This window comes from Branchiostoma belcheri, unplaced genomic scaffold, assembly GCF_001625305.1.
Source record: "Branchiostoma belcheri isolate BF01 breed outbred unplaced genomic scaffold, Haploidv18h27 scaffold141, whole genome shotgun sequence".
NCBI classification, from domain to species: Eukaryota; Metazoa; Chordata; class Leptocardii; order Amphioxiformes; family Branchiostomatidae; genus Branchiostoma; species Branchiostoma belcheri.
The window spans coordinates 219,569-236,917 of NW_017802836.1; the positions used below are offsets into that span (position 1 = coordinate 219,569).

General features: G+C 41.8%; 1 protein-coding gene across 1 annotated transcript; it reads right to left on the reverse strand.

The window, feature by feature from the left end:
* Nucleotides 1-4,851: 4,851 nt before the first annotated feature.
* LOC109464822 (prokineticin receptor 2-like) lies at nt 4,852-17,087 on the reverse strand. Its single transcript, XM_019761896.1, has 7 exons — nt 16,625-17,087; nt 10,277-10,465; nt 9,176-9,271; nt 8,705-8,771; nt 8,187-8,347; nt 6,328-6,409; nt 4,852-5,880 (listed from the first exon to the last, which is right to left on the reverse strand). Exons 1-7 carry the CDS (start codon nt 17,071-17,073, stop codon nt 5,689-5,691), a joined length of 1,236 nt encoding a protein of 411 aa, XP_019617455.1. The 5' UTR covers nt 17,074-17,087; the 3' UTR covers nt 4,852-5,688.
* Nucleotides 17,088-17,349: the final 262 nt, after the last annotated feature.

The following is a 17,349-nucleotide window of genomic DNA, read 5'->3' on the forward strand; positions in this document are numbered from 1 at the left end:
GTATGTACATTTTCTGAGTTGCACTTGACAGAAATGATACATTTCCTTGATATCTTGCTTAAACTCCCCCCCCCCAAATCCTATGGCCCTACCTTTACTTAAACACAAACATGGGTATATATGAGCTAAATGCACACCAAAACATCAAATACATCTTATTGATTTTGAATACTCTCTTGCTTGAGTTAAAATCTTAAATGTAGTGCTATTCCATGTTGTTTGGTTAATGATATCTTTTACTGTCTACATTGATAAGGAAAATAAAATGTTGTCTTTTAGATATAATTGTCTTTGTTCTTACAATGTTTTAAAAAAAATCTAATTATTTCACATGTTTGATGAAATATGCTTTATGGTTTCATGACACTTTTCCCCACATAATAACACTTTTGCCATGATCTTTGCAGTCCCTTTGTTCACAGGCAGGTGGTGCTGCATTACCCCACAGTCCAGGTCTTCCTCAGCTTGCAGAATCTTGCTGTTGCTTTCTTATGCTGCCTACAGAATAATGCATGTACATGCAAGTAACTTGATATGATATAATAGCATTGGATGCTCCCTATGCTGAACTGACAACATTGTACATTAGTACATTCACACATTGATGAAGAAAACAGTTTTCCATGCATTACTTCTTAAGCCACAGTGTTCAATAATTCAGATTGCTGAAACCGTGAGCCCTGTGTTGTATCCAGGACCACGGTTTATCCAGAAGCATGATTTTGGATAGTCCATGTGTATCCAGAACCATGCCTGGGGCAAATCTATGTTCTTGGACACGCGGAGACTATACATAACCGTGCCTGATTCCACCCAAACCCCATTCAGGCATAGATCTAGATAGGCACGGCTCTGGATACAATACACTGGATTCCAGACTGGCACACAGTATTCCAGTATTGGTCTTACAAGGGAAGTAGAGATGGTAATGAGGTTTCCAGTTGGGAAATGCATACGTCTTACACGACCTTGGTGTTCGTTGTGTAACAGTATCCCTGTTGGCAATAAGATAAGAACAGACAGTATTTTTCTTCAGAACACAAATTGTACACGACGGGTCCTTTTTAGAGTTAATGGACTGTGGAACATCGCAAGGGGCGCTCGAGGCTGCATGTTCCAATTACAAAGCCAATTTGCACTGCCCAGTGGTGCCAAATTGAGTTTACATCCCGGAGGAAGGTTACATAAGTGTCAGCAGACATAATCCCTTTGGATGAGTAGCCAAGAGCCATGAATATTCTATGTCTGTATACTCTCTTTTTGGTGTAACTCGCCAGCTTTGCAAGTATGCGATTCGAAACTACTAGTATGTACTCACAGTATTAGCAAACCACAAATATTTGCAATGAAGATTTTCTAATCTGTGGTTTGCTTTCCATTTGTGGGATGTTTCAGACATGCACATATACGTCATTGTAGTGAAAATGTCACGAAATGGCTAAAGGCAGGTGTTTTCAGCTGGGTTATCGACATTTTCAATGATTGTTAAGTGCAGCTAGCTTCCTCTTCAATCAGAGGTCTGCACTAAAGGATACTTCAGAAGTCGAGTCTCTTCTTAATATGAAAGTCAGTGGATATTGACTAGTCCTTTTATTATATGGTACTTCTGAATCAGTGCCTTGTGATATTTCCATTAGTTATAAAGAGGTGGCTCTTCAAAGAAAAGAATTTGGGGCATTTTTGCTCCATGAATGTTGACCTACATTGGGACAGTGTTGTTTTAACTTAGTACATGAAGATAAGTGAGTCGAATATCGAAAATCTGGTTTCCAAGCCATAAAACTGTACTGCCTTTCAAGTATATAGTGCAGCATTGAAAGATGCTGTTGGGTTGTATGATTTCGTGCAGTGCATGTTCAACTCAGAGACTTAAGACTTCGTGGAACTTAGGCAGGCTTCCAGGAGGGGACTATATGATGTTATTCAATCAGGTGTTTCACCACTTCCCGCAGCGCCCACTTACACCCACTCGGCGTGTAGTGGGTCACCTTCAGACGTGACCCCCCATCAATCAACTGTCACAGTCACCTCCCACCCACCATGCAACGGATAGCCTCTACCTGGCTTGGGGAGGCGGCTGGAAAGAGTAGAAATCGGCCAAATAGAGAGATAAGCATGCCAAGGGAGTTTGTCCGTTGAGAGAACAGTCCCTTGGCATGCTTATCTCTCTATTTGGCCGATTTCTACTCTTTCCAGCCGCCTCCCCAAGCCTGGTAGAGGCTAGCAACGGAAGCTCTTTTAACAGAAAAACGCGCCTTGACAGCTAGACTCAGCCACCCAAAACCAATCCCGTACCCGAAAGTAATCAGATAACCGCTGTGAGAAAACACCTCCAAGGGTAGAACAAGATTGCCTATTTCCTTATAAAGACACCTTCATGCGCGGATTTCTATTCATCTTCGTTTGAAGACGGCAGTGTGAAACGATTTTTTTGAACTTCACAAGAAGACGCGGTGCAAAGACGTTCCCTTATCCCCACAGCGTGACATTGCCTTGAATGAAATCAAAGCCAGACGGAAATTTGTTCAACCTCAGCAGTACACCAGCCGTCTGTAGACTTGTCTATCCAATTAGGATTTGTTTTAGGTATACGTAATTTAGTTTCACGGTTCCCGGGGTATGAGTACCCCTCTATGTTATCTCGACATGAGCCCAAGCTTTATAGAGTTCAGTCAACTTTGTTTGAGGTCTGTTCTGTATCTGTATTGCCTTGAATGAAATGAAAGCCAGGCGAAAATTTGTTCAACCTCAGCAGTACACCAGCCGTCTGTAGACTTGTCTATCCAATTTTCGGTTTACTTAATTCAGTTTCACGCTCTCTGTGGCGCGAGGTCTCTCATACGTTATTTTGCTATAAGCCCAAGGGTTCAGTCAACTTAGCTGGTGGCCTGTATATAAGGAGCCAGACGCAAATAGCGTCACAACAAATTTATTCTCTGGAACGCAAATACCGACATTCAATATATTGATAACAATTACACATAAATTTCAATTCCGCTGTTCCCATAAAATTCTCAGAACAGCTTGTACTTGTATCCTGTCCATAATAATATTTTTTTATTCCGCCCAAAATTACACATGTCTACAATCTCTGTAGCGATGTCATACATGTTTCAGTGACGGAATTGTATTTTTCTGTCCTTTTTTTGTTACTTTTCAATCCAGCACTTTATATAGCTGCTCCTGAAACATCCAGCGATTTCTTATACCCAAATGAAGAAACATATTCTCGGGTATCTAAATAAATGGTTTTTAAATAAATAAATGGTTTTTATTGTCCAAACAGTACCCGTGCAGTCGCAGCCTTTTAACGGCTGAATTGATGCAGGGTATCACATAATAATCAATACAAATCACAACAAACAAGTAATACACATGATAACACACATATTTGCTCCACATTTTTTGTGGAACTGTCGCAAGGGTCTGTGCGGCTGCCATTCGGCGCCACAAGGTGACCTCAATACCTCAAATCTAAAAGATTACGTATAATTTCTGTAAAGTACGTATCATAGACTCTAATACATCATTTCATTCACAATGCTTGATTTTTGTCACCAGGTTGATACTTATACATGGAATGTTGCACAAAACCTTGGGCTTACCACATTTACATTAAAATCTAGTTTATGATGCCCTTACTGTTCTTGTTGGCAGCAAGTTCCACTCCACGATAGTTCTAGGAAAATACATCTCAATCCTTGATTGATAACTCTGGTACTTAAGGAAAAGACTATATTTATTCTCTTCGGCGACATAGTAAAGAAACACGACGCACTAATCACATTAATATTAGCACCCACATAAAATGACGGACGCTACGTGACAAGATTACCTCTACGTTCCTTTCATCTCTTACTCATCATCATGCAGTCGTGATGTCCTACGGTTGCCATGTATAGCAACTTCATCAAATTCAACGCAAGTGAAAACCAGCTCAAGAAGGCTGCATTCACTCATTTGATTAGATGTGCTACGTGAACAAAGCGAGGCGATTTCCCCTCAATCCAGATTGCCTACGCACGAGTCTTTGGGTTAGATTACGTTATTGTGATCCACTTGTTGAATTTTCGCCCTGCGTCATTCATTTGGTACATCAATTTGACGCAGATTGCACTCCGCTGTGTGAAATCTTATTAAAACTCGCAAGCGATCAGGAAATCTGCAATTCTGGTGGCCTTAATTTCACAAAATCTGATTGTTTCTTCTTGAATGTTTTTGGCCTCAACGCACACTCCTCCTTCTGATTATAACATTGTCTTATAAAACATCACAGATTCTGTGGCAAAACATCATAGAGAATGTGGCAAATATACTGCCAAGCTGGAGTAACCTTTCCCATGTTCTCGAGGATAACAGAATTGCATCCAAAGCGCTTTGGAAAAACTCCATTCTCAGCTATATTAAAATCAGTTGGTATGCAAACACCTCTTGGTACATTGAATGAGATACCATATCCCTGCTACCCTCGTGATAAAATAGCCTGTGTAAAATATTTTTCATTCACTCTCACACCTTTGATATCATTAAACAAGAAACGGGTGTATCATCAAGAAGATGGCAAGCTACTACACGATGTAGATTTGAAAATCTCTGCTTACATTATTTCATCTATAACGTGCCTAGTGAATTCTGTTTCTAACGTAATTCTTTTCTCATAAACATTTACACCTTACAATATATATGTTACAATATGTACAAGCCCCCATTGACAAACGTAGTTGAATTTAGCATTACAAGTCAACATCTGTATATCTTTTTGGAGGGGGGTGAGGTGGTAAGAGCAGGAATGGGTAACATCAGTAAAAACTCTATCGATATGTTTACCCTTTACTCATTCATTGTACCTGTATCATTGTGAACACTGTATAGCTCTCCCTAAAGATCATTGTCAATGAAAATAGAATTTATAGGAGGCCGTCGGATTTATTCCCTCTTTTAAGCATTAAAGCAGCTCTGCTGAATGTTATCATTTTACATCTGTTTAGCACCAGAGAGCACGGTCATGAGCAACTGGCCCAGCAGGGCTTGCTGCATGTGGCACATTTGGATGCTGCTGTTAAAAAATACTCCACAGCGACTATGTGATTTATATTATTAACCGAATGGCACCATGACAAGGCGTTTGTTGCTGCAGTATAATTGTAGCGAAGCCTAGGCGATTGTAGCGAAGCGACCATCTTGGCAGCCTATGCGATTCTGACGACCCTCTGTGTAGCCTAGGCGACTGTCGCTACCATCTAGATGATTGTAGCGGCCATCTGTGTAGCCTAGGCGATTGTAGCGAAGCCTAGGCGATTGTAGCGACCATCTAGATGATTGTAGCGACCATCTGTGTTGGCTAGGCGATTGTAGCGAAGCCTAGGCGATTGTAGCGACCATCTAGATATGATTGTAGCGACCATCTGTGTAGCCTAGGCGATTGTAGCGAAGCCTAGGCGATTGTAGCGACCATCTAGATGATTGTAGCGACCATCTGTGTAGCCTAGGCGATTGTAGCGAAGCCTAGGCGATTGTAGCGACCATCTAGATGATTGTAGCGATCATCTAGATGATTGTAGCGGCCATCTCTGAAGCCTAGGCGATTGTAGCGACCTTCTGTGTAGCCCAGGCGATTGTAGCAACCATCTAGGCGATTGTAGCGAAGCCTAGGCGATTGTAGCGAAGCCTAGGCGATTGTAGCGAAGCCTAGGCGATTGTAGCGACCATCTGCGTGGGTCTGACCACCCTCCTGCGGTCGGCCAGCCGGAAGTCCATCCGCGGCGTGCTGTTGGGCTGCCCCCGGCGGCTGCTGCTGCTGTTGTTCGGCAGACCCGGTCCCGCCAACCGGAGATCGTCGTTCCACGGCTCCACGGACCGACCTCGCCTTCTCTTGTACACCTGATAGAACCATGAATAATTTTATCAGGATTTTAAATGATATTGAAGAGGGCCTGCAAACCCTTTTTCGTAAGGCGTAATCAGGCCGTTTTAGACTTCGTAATTCGTAGGCAGCCTCCGCAAAAATCAACGTAATTCGTAATTGGACACTAGCCGCAAATCGTAAAGTCGTAATCAGCTCTGAGACTTTAACGTAATTCGTAATAGGCGGCGAAAATTTTGCACAATTCGTAATCACTACCCCCCACCCCCCTTGCAGGCCCTCATTGAATATCACAACCACTTGTTTGCAAGAGGCTACGTTTTAATGATCGTCTGTCATATTCATCAGGGCTATAATGCCTTGCTCGCTGTGCACTAAAGGTACGCGTTACTGGTTCACAGTGACAATACTTAATACTATGGACTTCATTAGCTTAGTATTGCTGGTTAACTTATAAAACAAACCTGGTAGCAGGTCTTGGGCAGCTTGCGCATGAACTTCCTGGCGTTGTGGTTCATACCGATGTACACCACCGTGTTGATCATGCTGCAGAAGTAGGAGTAGCAGTATTATTTTCATCTCAAGAAATGTTAGAGACTGGAACCACATAGTTAAAGTTAAGACTCTACACAATGCCCTCAATAACTTGTAGGTTTCAATCACAGTTATGGGTACTCACCCCACCCACTCAGAATGGCGGCCAGGGAGTAGCGCCCCTGCCCATTGAGGAGCTGGGCCTCTTAAATTACCAAAAGCACAATTTATAAAACTTCGCCCCCCACACTTTTACACTTACTGTGTGGTAGCGAGAAATTTAATATTGAAACTCAGACTACAGTAGAGGTCATCCTCGGCGATGCCGATGGCTTAACATTTGGAAAATTAGCCAAATAACCTTGCCGAACGCCAACCAAAGACAGCCGACCTTACTCCCTACCTACTCCTTACCATGATTGGGGGAAGTTCGGGAGGCCATATTCTGCTACTAGTGTATGTGACGAAGGTTTTGCACTTGTGGTGTAGCGTTTGGTACCTTTTAGCGATGCCGATGCAGACGAATTTTTGAGATTGAAATGTGGGAAAGTATGTTTATGAGTCCTTGTTTTAGTGTGTTTAATTAAAGCCTTCAATGGCCAAACCTAATAGTTGCATCTGCCCTGTAGCGTCCCGTACCTGTTGGCGATGCCGATACCATCCACAATGAAGTAGATGGCACAAATAACGTTTAACAACAGTTGATATATCTCAGTTCAGTTCATCCTTCAGGTGACACCATGTACTGTCTCCACAAGTTCCTGCCACGCATGACAGAGGACATACATATCTAGCTGATATATCTAGACCCTGACTAGAACACTAACTCGAGTTGTAGTGTTCCGTACCTGTTAGCTATAGCGATGCCGATGGCCTCAACGATGAAGTAGATGGTACAATTAACGTTCACCAATTTCGACGTGATGGTGATCAATGGAATCATTGCATGGATGGTTACTGTCTAGGCTATTTTCTAACTCGCTGTACAGCGTTCCGTACCTGTTTCCGTACATGTATTTTGTACTGAAAGATCTGCTGGAGTTTACCTGTTAGCGATCCCGATGGCCTGCACGATGAAGTAGATGGTGGTGTTTTAGGCGTTTTTTATGTACATGTATTTTGTACTGAATGATCTGCTGGAGTTTACCTGTTAGCGATGCCGATGGCTTCCACGATGAAGTAGATCGTACAAATAACGTTAAACAATTTCGACGTGATGGTTGCAGATCAACGCAATTAAAAACAGAGTTTCTGTTCGGATTTATTGCATGGATGGTTACTCTCTAGGCTATTTTCTAACTCGCTGTACAGCGTTCCGTACCTGTTGGCGATGCCGATACCATCCACAATGAAGTAGATGGCACAAATAACGTTTAACAACAGTTGATATATCTCAGTTCAGTTCATCCTTCAGGTGACACCATGTACTGTCTCCACAAGTTCCTGTCACGCATGACAGAGGACATATCTAGCTGATATATCTAGACCCTGACTAGAACACTAACTCGTGGTGTTGCAGTGTTCCGTACCTGTTAGCGATGCCGATGGCCTCCACGATGAAGTAGATGGTACAAATTTCGACTTGATGGTTGCAGATCAACGCAATTAAAAACAGAGTTTCTGTTCGGATTTATTGCATGGATGGTTACTGTCTAGGCTATTTTTTAACTCGCTGTACAGCGTTCCGTACCTGTTAGTGATGCCGATGGCCTCCACGATGAAGTAGATGGTGGTGTTTTATGCGTTTTTTTTAATGTATTTTGTACTGAAAGATCTGCTTGGAATTTACCTGTTAGCGATGCCGATGGCCTCCACGATGAAGTAGATGGTGGTGTTGTGCGCGTTGAGCTGCAGAACGTACGGGAAGAAGTCCCTGATCACGGCGTACACGTAGTACGGCAGCCAGCACAGGATGAACAGGCCCACAATCACGATCAGCAGCCGGATCACCTGAACATTTCAATTTTTTTTCTGTTACTAGAAGATTCTTTCAACAGTGACAAGTTTGAAGGGTAAAGATACTGACCTCCAAATTTTCGATGACTATCAGTCCATCTTGTTCACGGAGAGAGCGCAAGACTAGGCCCGAAACTTGCATCGGCATTTTTTTTTATTTTATTATTATTATTATAAGTACTTAGTTTATTGATAAAGCACGGGGCAAATTTCTATATTTTTATTTTATTAACGGCATCCAATCCGATTTCACTGCAGCAAAACTGGAAATATTCTGAATAAGGCAATTAATATTGTATAATATTGACACAAACTATCCACATTAGCATATTTGTATTCAATCACATGTACCTTCTCTTTGGAGTTCTGCACGCTAGCCTGCTGTGACTGGGTGTGGTGCCCGGGGATGGTCCGGAACCTGTGGCAATGGTGAAGTGCACATGGTAAGCAGAGTTTTAGGCCCCCAGCTTATTTTTGACGTGATTTTTTGCACTGGTACCGAAACGTCGGGTGGCAAATGGTAGCTGCCTGGCTATATGAAACAAGATTAAACTGCATATAGATACTGCCTGGCCAATGTCATACTGTCTTTGCAGGAAACTGCAGAAGATGAACAAATCAAATCAACCTGAGTCTACATGACTGCAAAACTAATTGCTTTATAAAGATAAAAGTTTAACATAAGACAAAAAACATATGGCTATGGCAGTTTTTACAGTTTAGAGCTGATAAGTAGATTCGTTTCTACCATTGCAGCATCTGCAGGATGTACGAAATAGATTCCTAAGAGAAGACAAACTTATCAATGAGGTTTTCTCTCACCAGATTCGCATCCCAATGCGGATGTAGCAGAAGCACATAATCAGCACTGGGATGATGAACTCGAATATCAGCATGAACAAGTAGTACGCCTTGTAGCTGTGCAAAAACAAACAAACAAAAAAACCAGTTCATTTCAGAAGTTGACAAATAGTTCACGAGCCTTGTCCAAAAGAACAGGGGTCATTCCTAGTGTGCATGAATCAAACCTTACATTCTCGTCTCAAAGTGGGCATCTTAAAAAGGAGACATCTTTAAAAGCCAACTCTTACTCTAATCATTCCACAGATGTGGTATATTGCAATGAATAAATGAACCACAGAGAGTAAAGATACTTTTCAAGAAACGAAATACAGTGTACTAAAAATTTAACGGTTAAAATGAAACTTGTGAATGTTTACTTTACCATGATGCCCTATATATGTGCCCAAAGAACTATTATAACCCACCTAGTAATAAATACAGTCAAATGACAGTCAAAGATAAAGACTTCACTAAAGAAAGGATATGCTATCAGTGAAGAAACATCAAGAAGGCCCTTTGCATGCATCGTTAGATATGCCTTACCCCAGACTGAAGCGTAATTGAAAATGAATATTTCATCGTCTCTTGGAGGAAGATGACGTTAACCACGGATTTTAGGCTCCATGTGCTCATACATTTACAAATTGCAACTGTCTTTTTTAAGAAGCGAGAAGTTGAACCTTTACTTACATAATAGTTTACATAAGTCTGTATGGAGGTAAAAAATATCGATGTCACATTTTTTTTATGTTACTGTTAGTAATTTTACTTCTGCTGTATCACCATGACCTACACTTAGCTTGTAAGAGCATTTAACGTACGATAAATGCCATTCATCCATTCTTCCCTCCATTCATTCATCCACTAATTCATTTACTCAGTCAATCATTCATCACTTGTTCGTCCGTTCATTCATCCATCCATTCACTCATTCACTCACTCCCACCTTTTGATGTGATGTATTTTCCAGACATGCCCGCAGAAAGCTCATGTCCATTCATTCTTTCGTTCATTCATTCATTCATTTCTTCATTCATTCATCATTTTTCTGGAAGGAGTTTGACGCTATCTCTCACCCACCTTTTCTCGTGATGTATTTTCCAGACCTGCCCACAGAAGGCACCTCCCTGTGTGACATACGGCACGGCCTGTGAGAAGTGCGCAGCTGGCACGGCCAGGAGCATAGAGATGACCCACACGGCCAGAATGGTCAGGGCCACCACCCGGGGCGACATCCGCGGGATCTGTGGCGACATGATCACCAGGTATCTGAAAAAAAGGAAGAAATTTGACATGTTTAAAGTTAACACTTTTGATCCAACTCGTGGTGATTTTTCTCTACGGCTTTTGACATATTCCTCTGGCCTTCTTCTTTGAAGATGAAGGTTAGACATCCAGGTAATGAGATACACCAGGTATCTGCCAAGAAAACAAGAAATCGGACATTTGAAACATACGGGAAGCATTTTTGGGTTTCGTGCATTCATTGGAAGAAGCGGGATCTGGGGCGACATGATCTCTAGGTATCTGCCAAGAAAATAAGAAATTAGACATGTCTGGCACCTGGGGGATCTGGGGTGATATGTTTATATAATTACTAACACCCTACAGATTAATTTTGGACAAAATATTGCATTTTGGACAAATGTTTGTAGCCCTTTACAGCTCATACTTACAACGTTGATATTTTGTGGAAACCTTACGTAACGTAACGGACCATGGAAACGGACCATAGTAACACCCAGCGGGGGTCGTCAAGAAAATAAAAAAAATCTGAAGATTGTTTCAAAGAATCTGAAGATTTTTTCAAAAGTCTGAGAAAATCTGAAGATAGTTTCAAAGAATCTGAAGATAGTTTCAAAGAATCTGAAGATAGTTTCAAAGAATCTGAAGATATTTTTTTTAAATCTGAAGATTGTTCCGAGATTGGTTTCAAACATTGTGATCTTGAAACTTATGTTGGAACTTCCTTTGATATTGATTATTATAGAATGTGTGATTTTTTTTACTTAGGACAAGTTGTATAATGTATCTATCAATATTGCACACACACACACACACACACACACACACACACACACACACACAGTCAGACATATAGACACACTTTAGCATTCAACTATGTATCTGCAATGAAAACAAGAAATTGGACATCCAGACACCCAGGGGATCTGAGGCGACATGAATAATAGGTCATCTGTCAAGGAAACAAGAAATTGGACATTTCAGACATTCAGCAAGCATTTTTGGTTTTCGTGAATTTTTGGAACAATCCGCGAGATTCGTCGATGACATCCAGGTTATTATGAGATACACAATACACAGTTACTCAAACACCTGGAAACTGTCAGACTTATCAAGTAGGCGTGGATGCTACTTGAGAACTGATGGTGGCTTGTCATTCTTCCCACACAATTGCAATGGCGAACATCCCGCAGTAATGCACAATGATCCATCTCAAGCACATTACGACCATATAAAGGCTTGGAACTTGCCATTCTTTGTGTTCCTCACAATCTCCATGAGTTGGGAAGGAAGAAAGCGTATCGCTACACTGTAATCCGTCTCAACGTGAAAGCAGGTTCGCTTCTACAGTAGCGTATTTACTTCCCATTGTGGATCACTCCATATGACGCACAGTGATACGATTATTGCTTCGTGGCTAATGTCTCTAAAAGGCGGTTTTGACATATTGACATGAGCCTAGTGACGTCCGTATGGTTGTCAGTACGGCGATGAATACTAACAACTATGATTATGCCTTATGATTTTGACTATTACTTTTGGTAATAATAATAATAATAGCTTTATTGCGCAACAGTTGTACAGTGTACAAAGTATGGCATTTACTAACTTAAGCAAGTACATATCAACCACATTTTCATAAGGCTACCCAAATACAAAAGTGGGTGGCTGGTATGAGACAGGTATCAACTTATACAATCGTTGGAGTAGTTTCTAATATCCATACAGTCTTTGATATATATCCCTATGTATAGCATGTCTTGTTTCTTATGATTGATTACTTGTACTCTTTGTTATCTCTATTATCTCTAAGTTTAATTATTTGATTGTCTATGTCCTCTGTAACTTGTTTTGTTGGGCTACCTTGGAAATCAGTTGCCCTAAACCGAAGGTACCACTCAACTGTTTTGCCTACCTGCCAACTGTTTTTAGATCAATAAATAGATAAATAAAACGACCAAAATAGTAGGCAATAAGTCAAACGCGACCTTATAAGGTCTGTAACTAGCCATTTGTTCCAGACAGCAGATAATTATCGACTGTGACTGAATCTCTCAGGACGAGTGGAAAGCACTAACTGCTGTCTGAGATGTCTGACTTTGTCGCACTTCATGACAAGTGGGATTCACCATTAGCAATAAATGGTCGCGTTGGGCATTTTATGTTTTATGCAATATCAGACTTACCCAGCACTTTGCTGTTGGGTTTGCAGCTATTCGCAGACGTACCTGTTAACATCATCACGTAATAGCTAAAATAACACCTGTGGCTACATATGCAGGGCACACTCTACAAAACGTGACATTTACCTGAAATATATCCTTTCGTGATCCATTGTAAGAAGAGACAAGATTCCGAAAATAATTTCGTCAGGTTGGTAGAACATAGGATGTTGGGATTTTCTTCTTACACCACCAGTAGTGTTTCTCATGATCACCTGCTTAATGTTTGGATGCCTGTCAGACATCTTTCTCAGAGCTTCAGACTGGAGAACTGCTCCAAAGCTCTCAATATCCAACCAAGGAGCTTCTTGATCCAACAAACGAGATTGCATGGCCTACTATAATCCGGACAAGATTAATAGCTTAGATGGCCGGCTAGTGCACGCGTATCGTTACAGATTCCTGTTCAAAGAGAAAGCTGAGTTGTTTTTCGTCAGCGTATTTGCCTCTATTGACGAGTACACCATATATGACGCATGGTTATAAGATTGTCTTACGGCTAATGGCTCTAAAAGCTAAGGTGGTTTTGACATGTTGACGCTTGTATGGTGACAGTGACGTTCGCACCACCTAAACCAATTTATATCCCACTTATATCGTATCACACTGTGCCACTGTTAACGGTCACAAAAATGATTCACGATTCTTTCTTATCCACTGAGTCTAAACAAAGATAACGATGGCTTCATAAACTACAGAAAGCTATAAAACAGGACATATGATCCTATAATAAACTGTAATGTGCCAGTGGAGTAGTTAGCCGCCACAGGGAGTACAATTTGCAACCTACGGATGGTGGGCTTCAAGGACAAAAGGCGACTGCAAAAAGTTGCAAATTGTACTCCCTGGGCAGAATAACTCCACTGGCACATCGATTTGGCCAATTTCTACTATTTTTCAGCAAGTCATTAAACTCTGGTAGTGACCCACAAAGTTTGCACTCGCAGCCATTTTGGCATGCGATCGAGCTTGCCAACATTCTTTTTTTTTCTATTCACCGATGTTGAATGAGGATGTTGTGATTGCTGGCCTTGAGCGCTTCTGCGGGAAATGAGATGCTCTCAACCGAGCCATTGCCCGCCCGACGACCCCCATTTTCTAGGAAGTAACGTTAAGCCGCATTTTCCATGTATTTGAGCGCGTTAAAGGTGTTAAGGTAAAGCCCCTGCACGTTAAGGAAACCAACGCACATTTAAGCTTAAGAAAAGTAAACCCTTGGCACAGCCGCATTGCACCGTCAAAAAGATCTATATCAAACAAGCACTGCGCCTCGCCTCGAGGACTACCCGTCGAGGTCAACCAGCTTTATGTATCTGAATCTGTATAGCCGGTATAACCGCCCTTCGGTGTAACACACCAGCTTCTGTATCTGTATAGCCGGTATAACCGCCCTTTGGTGTAACACACCAGCTTAATATGTTATCAAATCCTAAAGCTTTTGACTTCCTGGATCTGGATAGTCGGTATAGTTGAACTCCGTCAGCAAGGTTGACTTTCATCATGCTTGGCAGCTGTTTTCATTTCAGTCAAGTTAAAGCATTTTCTTGGTATGGGTTTAAGTATCTTGCGTATGTGCAATTAAGAGTAGATCTAAGTGATTACAGAGGCTGATGTTATATCTGTTTTTGTGCAAGGTTTGCACTGAACGTACATTTGGTACGTTAAGCTTGATGAACTTGCTGTTTCTACTGAGTGCAATGTAGATTAAGTGTAGATCTAAGTGATTACAGGCTTCTGTAATTTCTGTTTGTGTTCAGGTTTGCATTGAGCTTAGCTTTGGTACGTAAAGCTTGATGAACGTTCGTTTGGTGGAACCCATTCGTACCACGTTCAAGATTGACGCGATTGTCAATATCCTTCTGTATCTCATAAGCTGACAGACGTTCGAGATGAAATCATAGGCTTTCAAGCGCTTTTCAACGATGGAAACAAATCCTTTAATGTAACATCTCCATGCTGATATAAAGCCTAAAACACTTTCTGCAGCGTCATGTGGAGTGAAAAATGTGCGATTCAATATGAAATATATGTATAATAGCTCTGTAGTCTGTTACTGCTTTTGCGTCCATACGATCGTTAAATGCAGAGTTGAGTCACAAGAAAACTACGCCTGCACAACCCATCAAACAAGCTGACAAGCTTCTTACCTTGAGTTGCAAATAGGCTAGCTACGTCAACCCGACTTTACAAGGTTACAAATGCTTAATTTCTAATAAAAAAAATGACAGGAATAGCTACATTTTGCATACCTAACAGGGCTGTATGACGGACACACATGCATAACAACGTCAGGTCTCATGGCAACTAGGATAGTCTATCCGACTTGATAAAGGTACAAACGTTTGATTGCTACATAGAAATTACAGGAATAGCTACATTTTATATCACTAACAGGGCTGTATGACGGACACACATCCATAACAACGTCAGGTCTCATGGCAACTAGGACAGTTTCCACGTCATTCATTATACACACAAATTGGCTAGTATGTCCTGCCCCCAGTGACAGGAGAATAATGTCTTAAATGACTTCAGGCTTGCTTCCGATGTAATATGCGTTTTTCTTTGGATGTTTTCCACAACGCAGACCAAATTATTCTATAGTTCTAGAGAGTAGCGGTCCAAGCCCCGCTTGGGCGTAAGCACTGGGATTGCATTTGTCCCTTCGGATGGGGACATTTTTGCCCAGATGGGGACATGTATTGGGAAGTGTCGGCCTCTGCATGTGAGCTAAGCTAAAATGGGGAAGTCGCATACTTATGTTGTCTTTGCAAGTTTTATGCTATGGGATTCTAAACCTCACGTGTACAATACTCTTGTTAGATTTTGTCTACTGCTTAACATGTTTAGAAAGTGAAAAAGAATATTGACTTTGACAACCCAGTTTTACAGCCCTGAAATCTCTTTGAGTTCCTCTACGTGGCGTAATGGTAGGGCAATTGGCCCGGAACCCATGGGTCCTGGGTTCGATTGCCTACCTGCCCCTACGTTGTGCCATTGGGAAAGGCACTTTCTCACAACATGCCACCAGTTATTGCCGATTTTTCGGCAGACGGGCATTATCTGAAGAAGAAGATTAACTTACCGATTGAACGGATGGAAAAACAACGAAGCGCTAACGAACCATAAGGAGACATGTGTAATCTAATAGTCAACCCAGTAATGGGGCTACCCAGTAAGGAAGAAGACTAAGAGGAAGACATAAACCACAGTACCTGTCTACGGCAATGACTAGCAGTGCAGTAGTTGAGACGTAGAGAGACACCATGCGAGTGTAGTTGCCACGGGGCACACTAAACTCACTTGTCATGTCACTTGCACACACAAAATCATTATTCATATCATCCTTTTCTTTCCCTATGTTCATATGTTCTTATATGTTCACTTGTTACCACCACATGTTCATCTTCTTAAGGTGCTAAGCAGTAAGGAAGAAGAAGAAGAAAAAAACACAGTACCTGTCTACGGCAATGACCAGCAGTGCGTTAGTTGAGACGTAGAGAGACACCATGCTAGTGTAGTTGACCACGGGGCACACCAAACTCGTCTTGTCACAAAATCATTATCTATGTACTCTTCCATATACATGTAATCCTTTTGTTTATCTATGTTTATATGTTCTCATCATTTGTTACCACCACATGTTCATCTTCTTAAGGTGCTAAGCAGTAATGAAGAAGAAGAAGAAAAAATAAATAAAACACTGTACCTGTCTACGGCAATGACCAGCAGAGCGTTAGTGGAGACGTAGAGAGACACCATGCGAGTGTAGTTGACCACGGGGCACACCAAACTCGTCACAAAATCATTATCTATGTACTCTTCCATATACATATAATCCTTTTGTTTATCTATGTTTATATGTTATCATCACTTGTTACTACCACATGTGTCAATGCTGCTCATCAACTCAGTAATGGTGCTAAGCAGTAAAGAAGAAGAAGAAAAAAAAACACAGTACCTGTCTACAGCAATGACCAACAGAGCGTTAGTGGAGACGTAGAGAGAGGCCATGCGGATGTAGTTGACCACGGCGCAGAAGGCGTCCCCGTATGCCCAGGTGCGGTCCGGCCGGACGATGTAGTAGTCCATGATGAACGGGATACACACCACTGCTAGTATGAAGTCAGACAGAGCCAGGTTTGCTATCAGAGCGTTCGTGATTGTCCGCATCTTCTTGTAAGTGGCGATGACTATGAGCAGAAGTAGGTTCCCCACGCCACATACTATCATGGTGGATGTGTAGATGATACCGAGGACTACTTTGGAGGCGATCGGCGTGTCCACCACCTCTGATAGTCCAGATCCAGCGCTGGTGTTTCTGGTGAGGTGGTTGTAGTTCTCAAAGTCCTGCGCGTCGTCGTAGCTGGACAAAATGTCACTCAATGAGGAGTTCATTGTGTCAGGCATTTGTCGAGACGATCGCAAAGAAATGCTTTTCTATTTGATCCGTTTGTTTGCCGTCCATACGTCCGGTGGCAAACTAGTCGCCCATCTCTGAATTGAAGAGAAACTCGCAGTTAGATCAGTGCAGCTATGAAAGTCCTCTGGTGAGGTGCAGCTCCCTGTGTAGAGGCTGTCAGAAAAAGCAGTCCGGGACGATCTCAGAGAAATTTTTCTCTACCTAATGCGTTTGCCGTCCATACGTCCGGTGGCAAACTAGTCTTCCATCTTTGAAGAACAACG

What these genes read in the sequence shown, in the direction of transcription:
- LOC109464822 (XM_019761896.1), bottom strand. Translation starts at nt 17,073, where the DNA reads ATGCCTGACACAATGAACTCCTCATTGAGTGACATTTTGTCCAGCTAC. An exon ending in AAAATACATCACGAGAAAAG is followed by an intron (nt 9,272 to 10,276) that starts GTGGGTGAGAGA and finishes GTTTTTGCACAG; the next exon opens with CTACAAGGCGTACTACTTGT. An exon ending in TGCAGAACTCCAAAGAGAAG is followed by an intron (nt 8,348 to 8,704) that starts GTACATGTGATT and finishes TGAAATGTTCAG; the next exon opens with GTGATCCGGCTGCTGATCGT.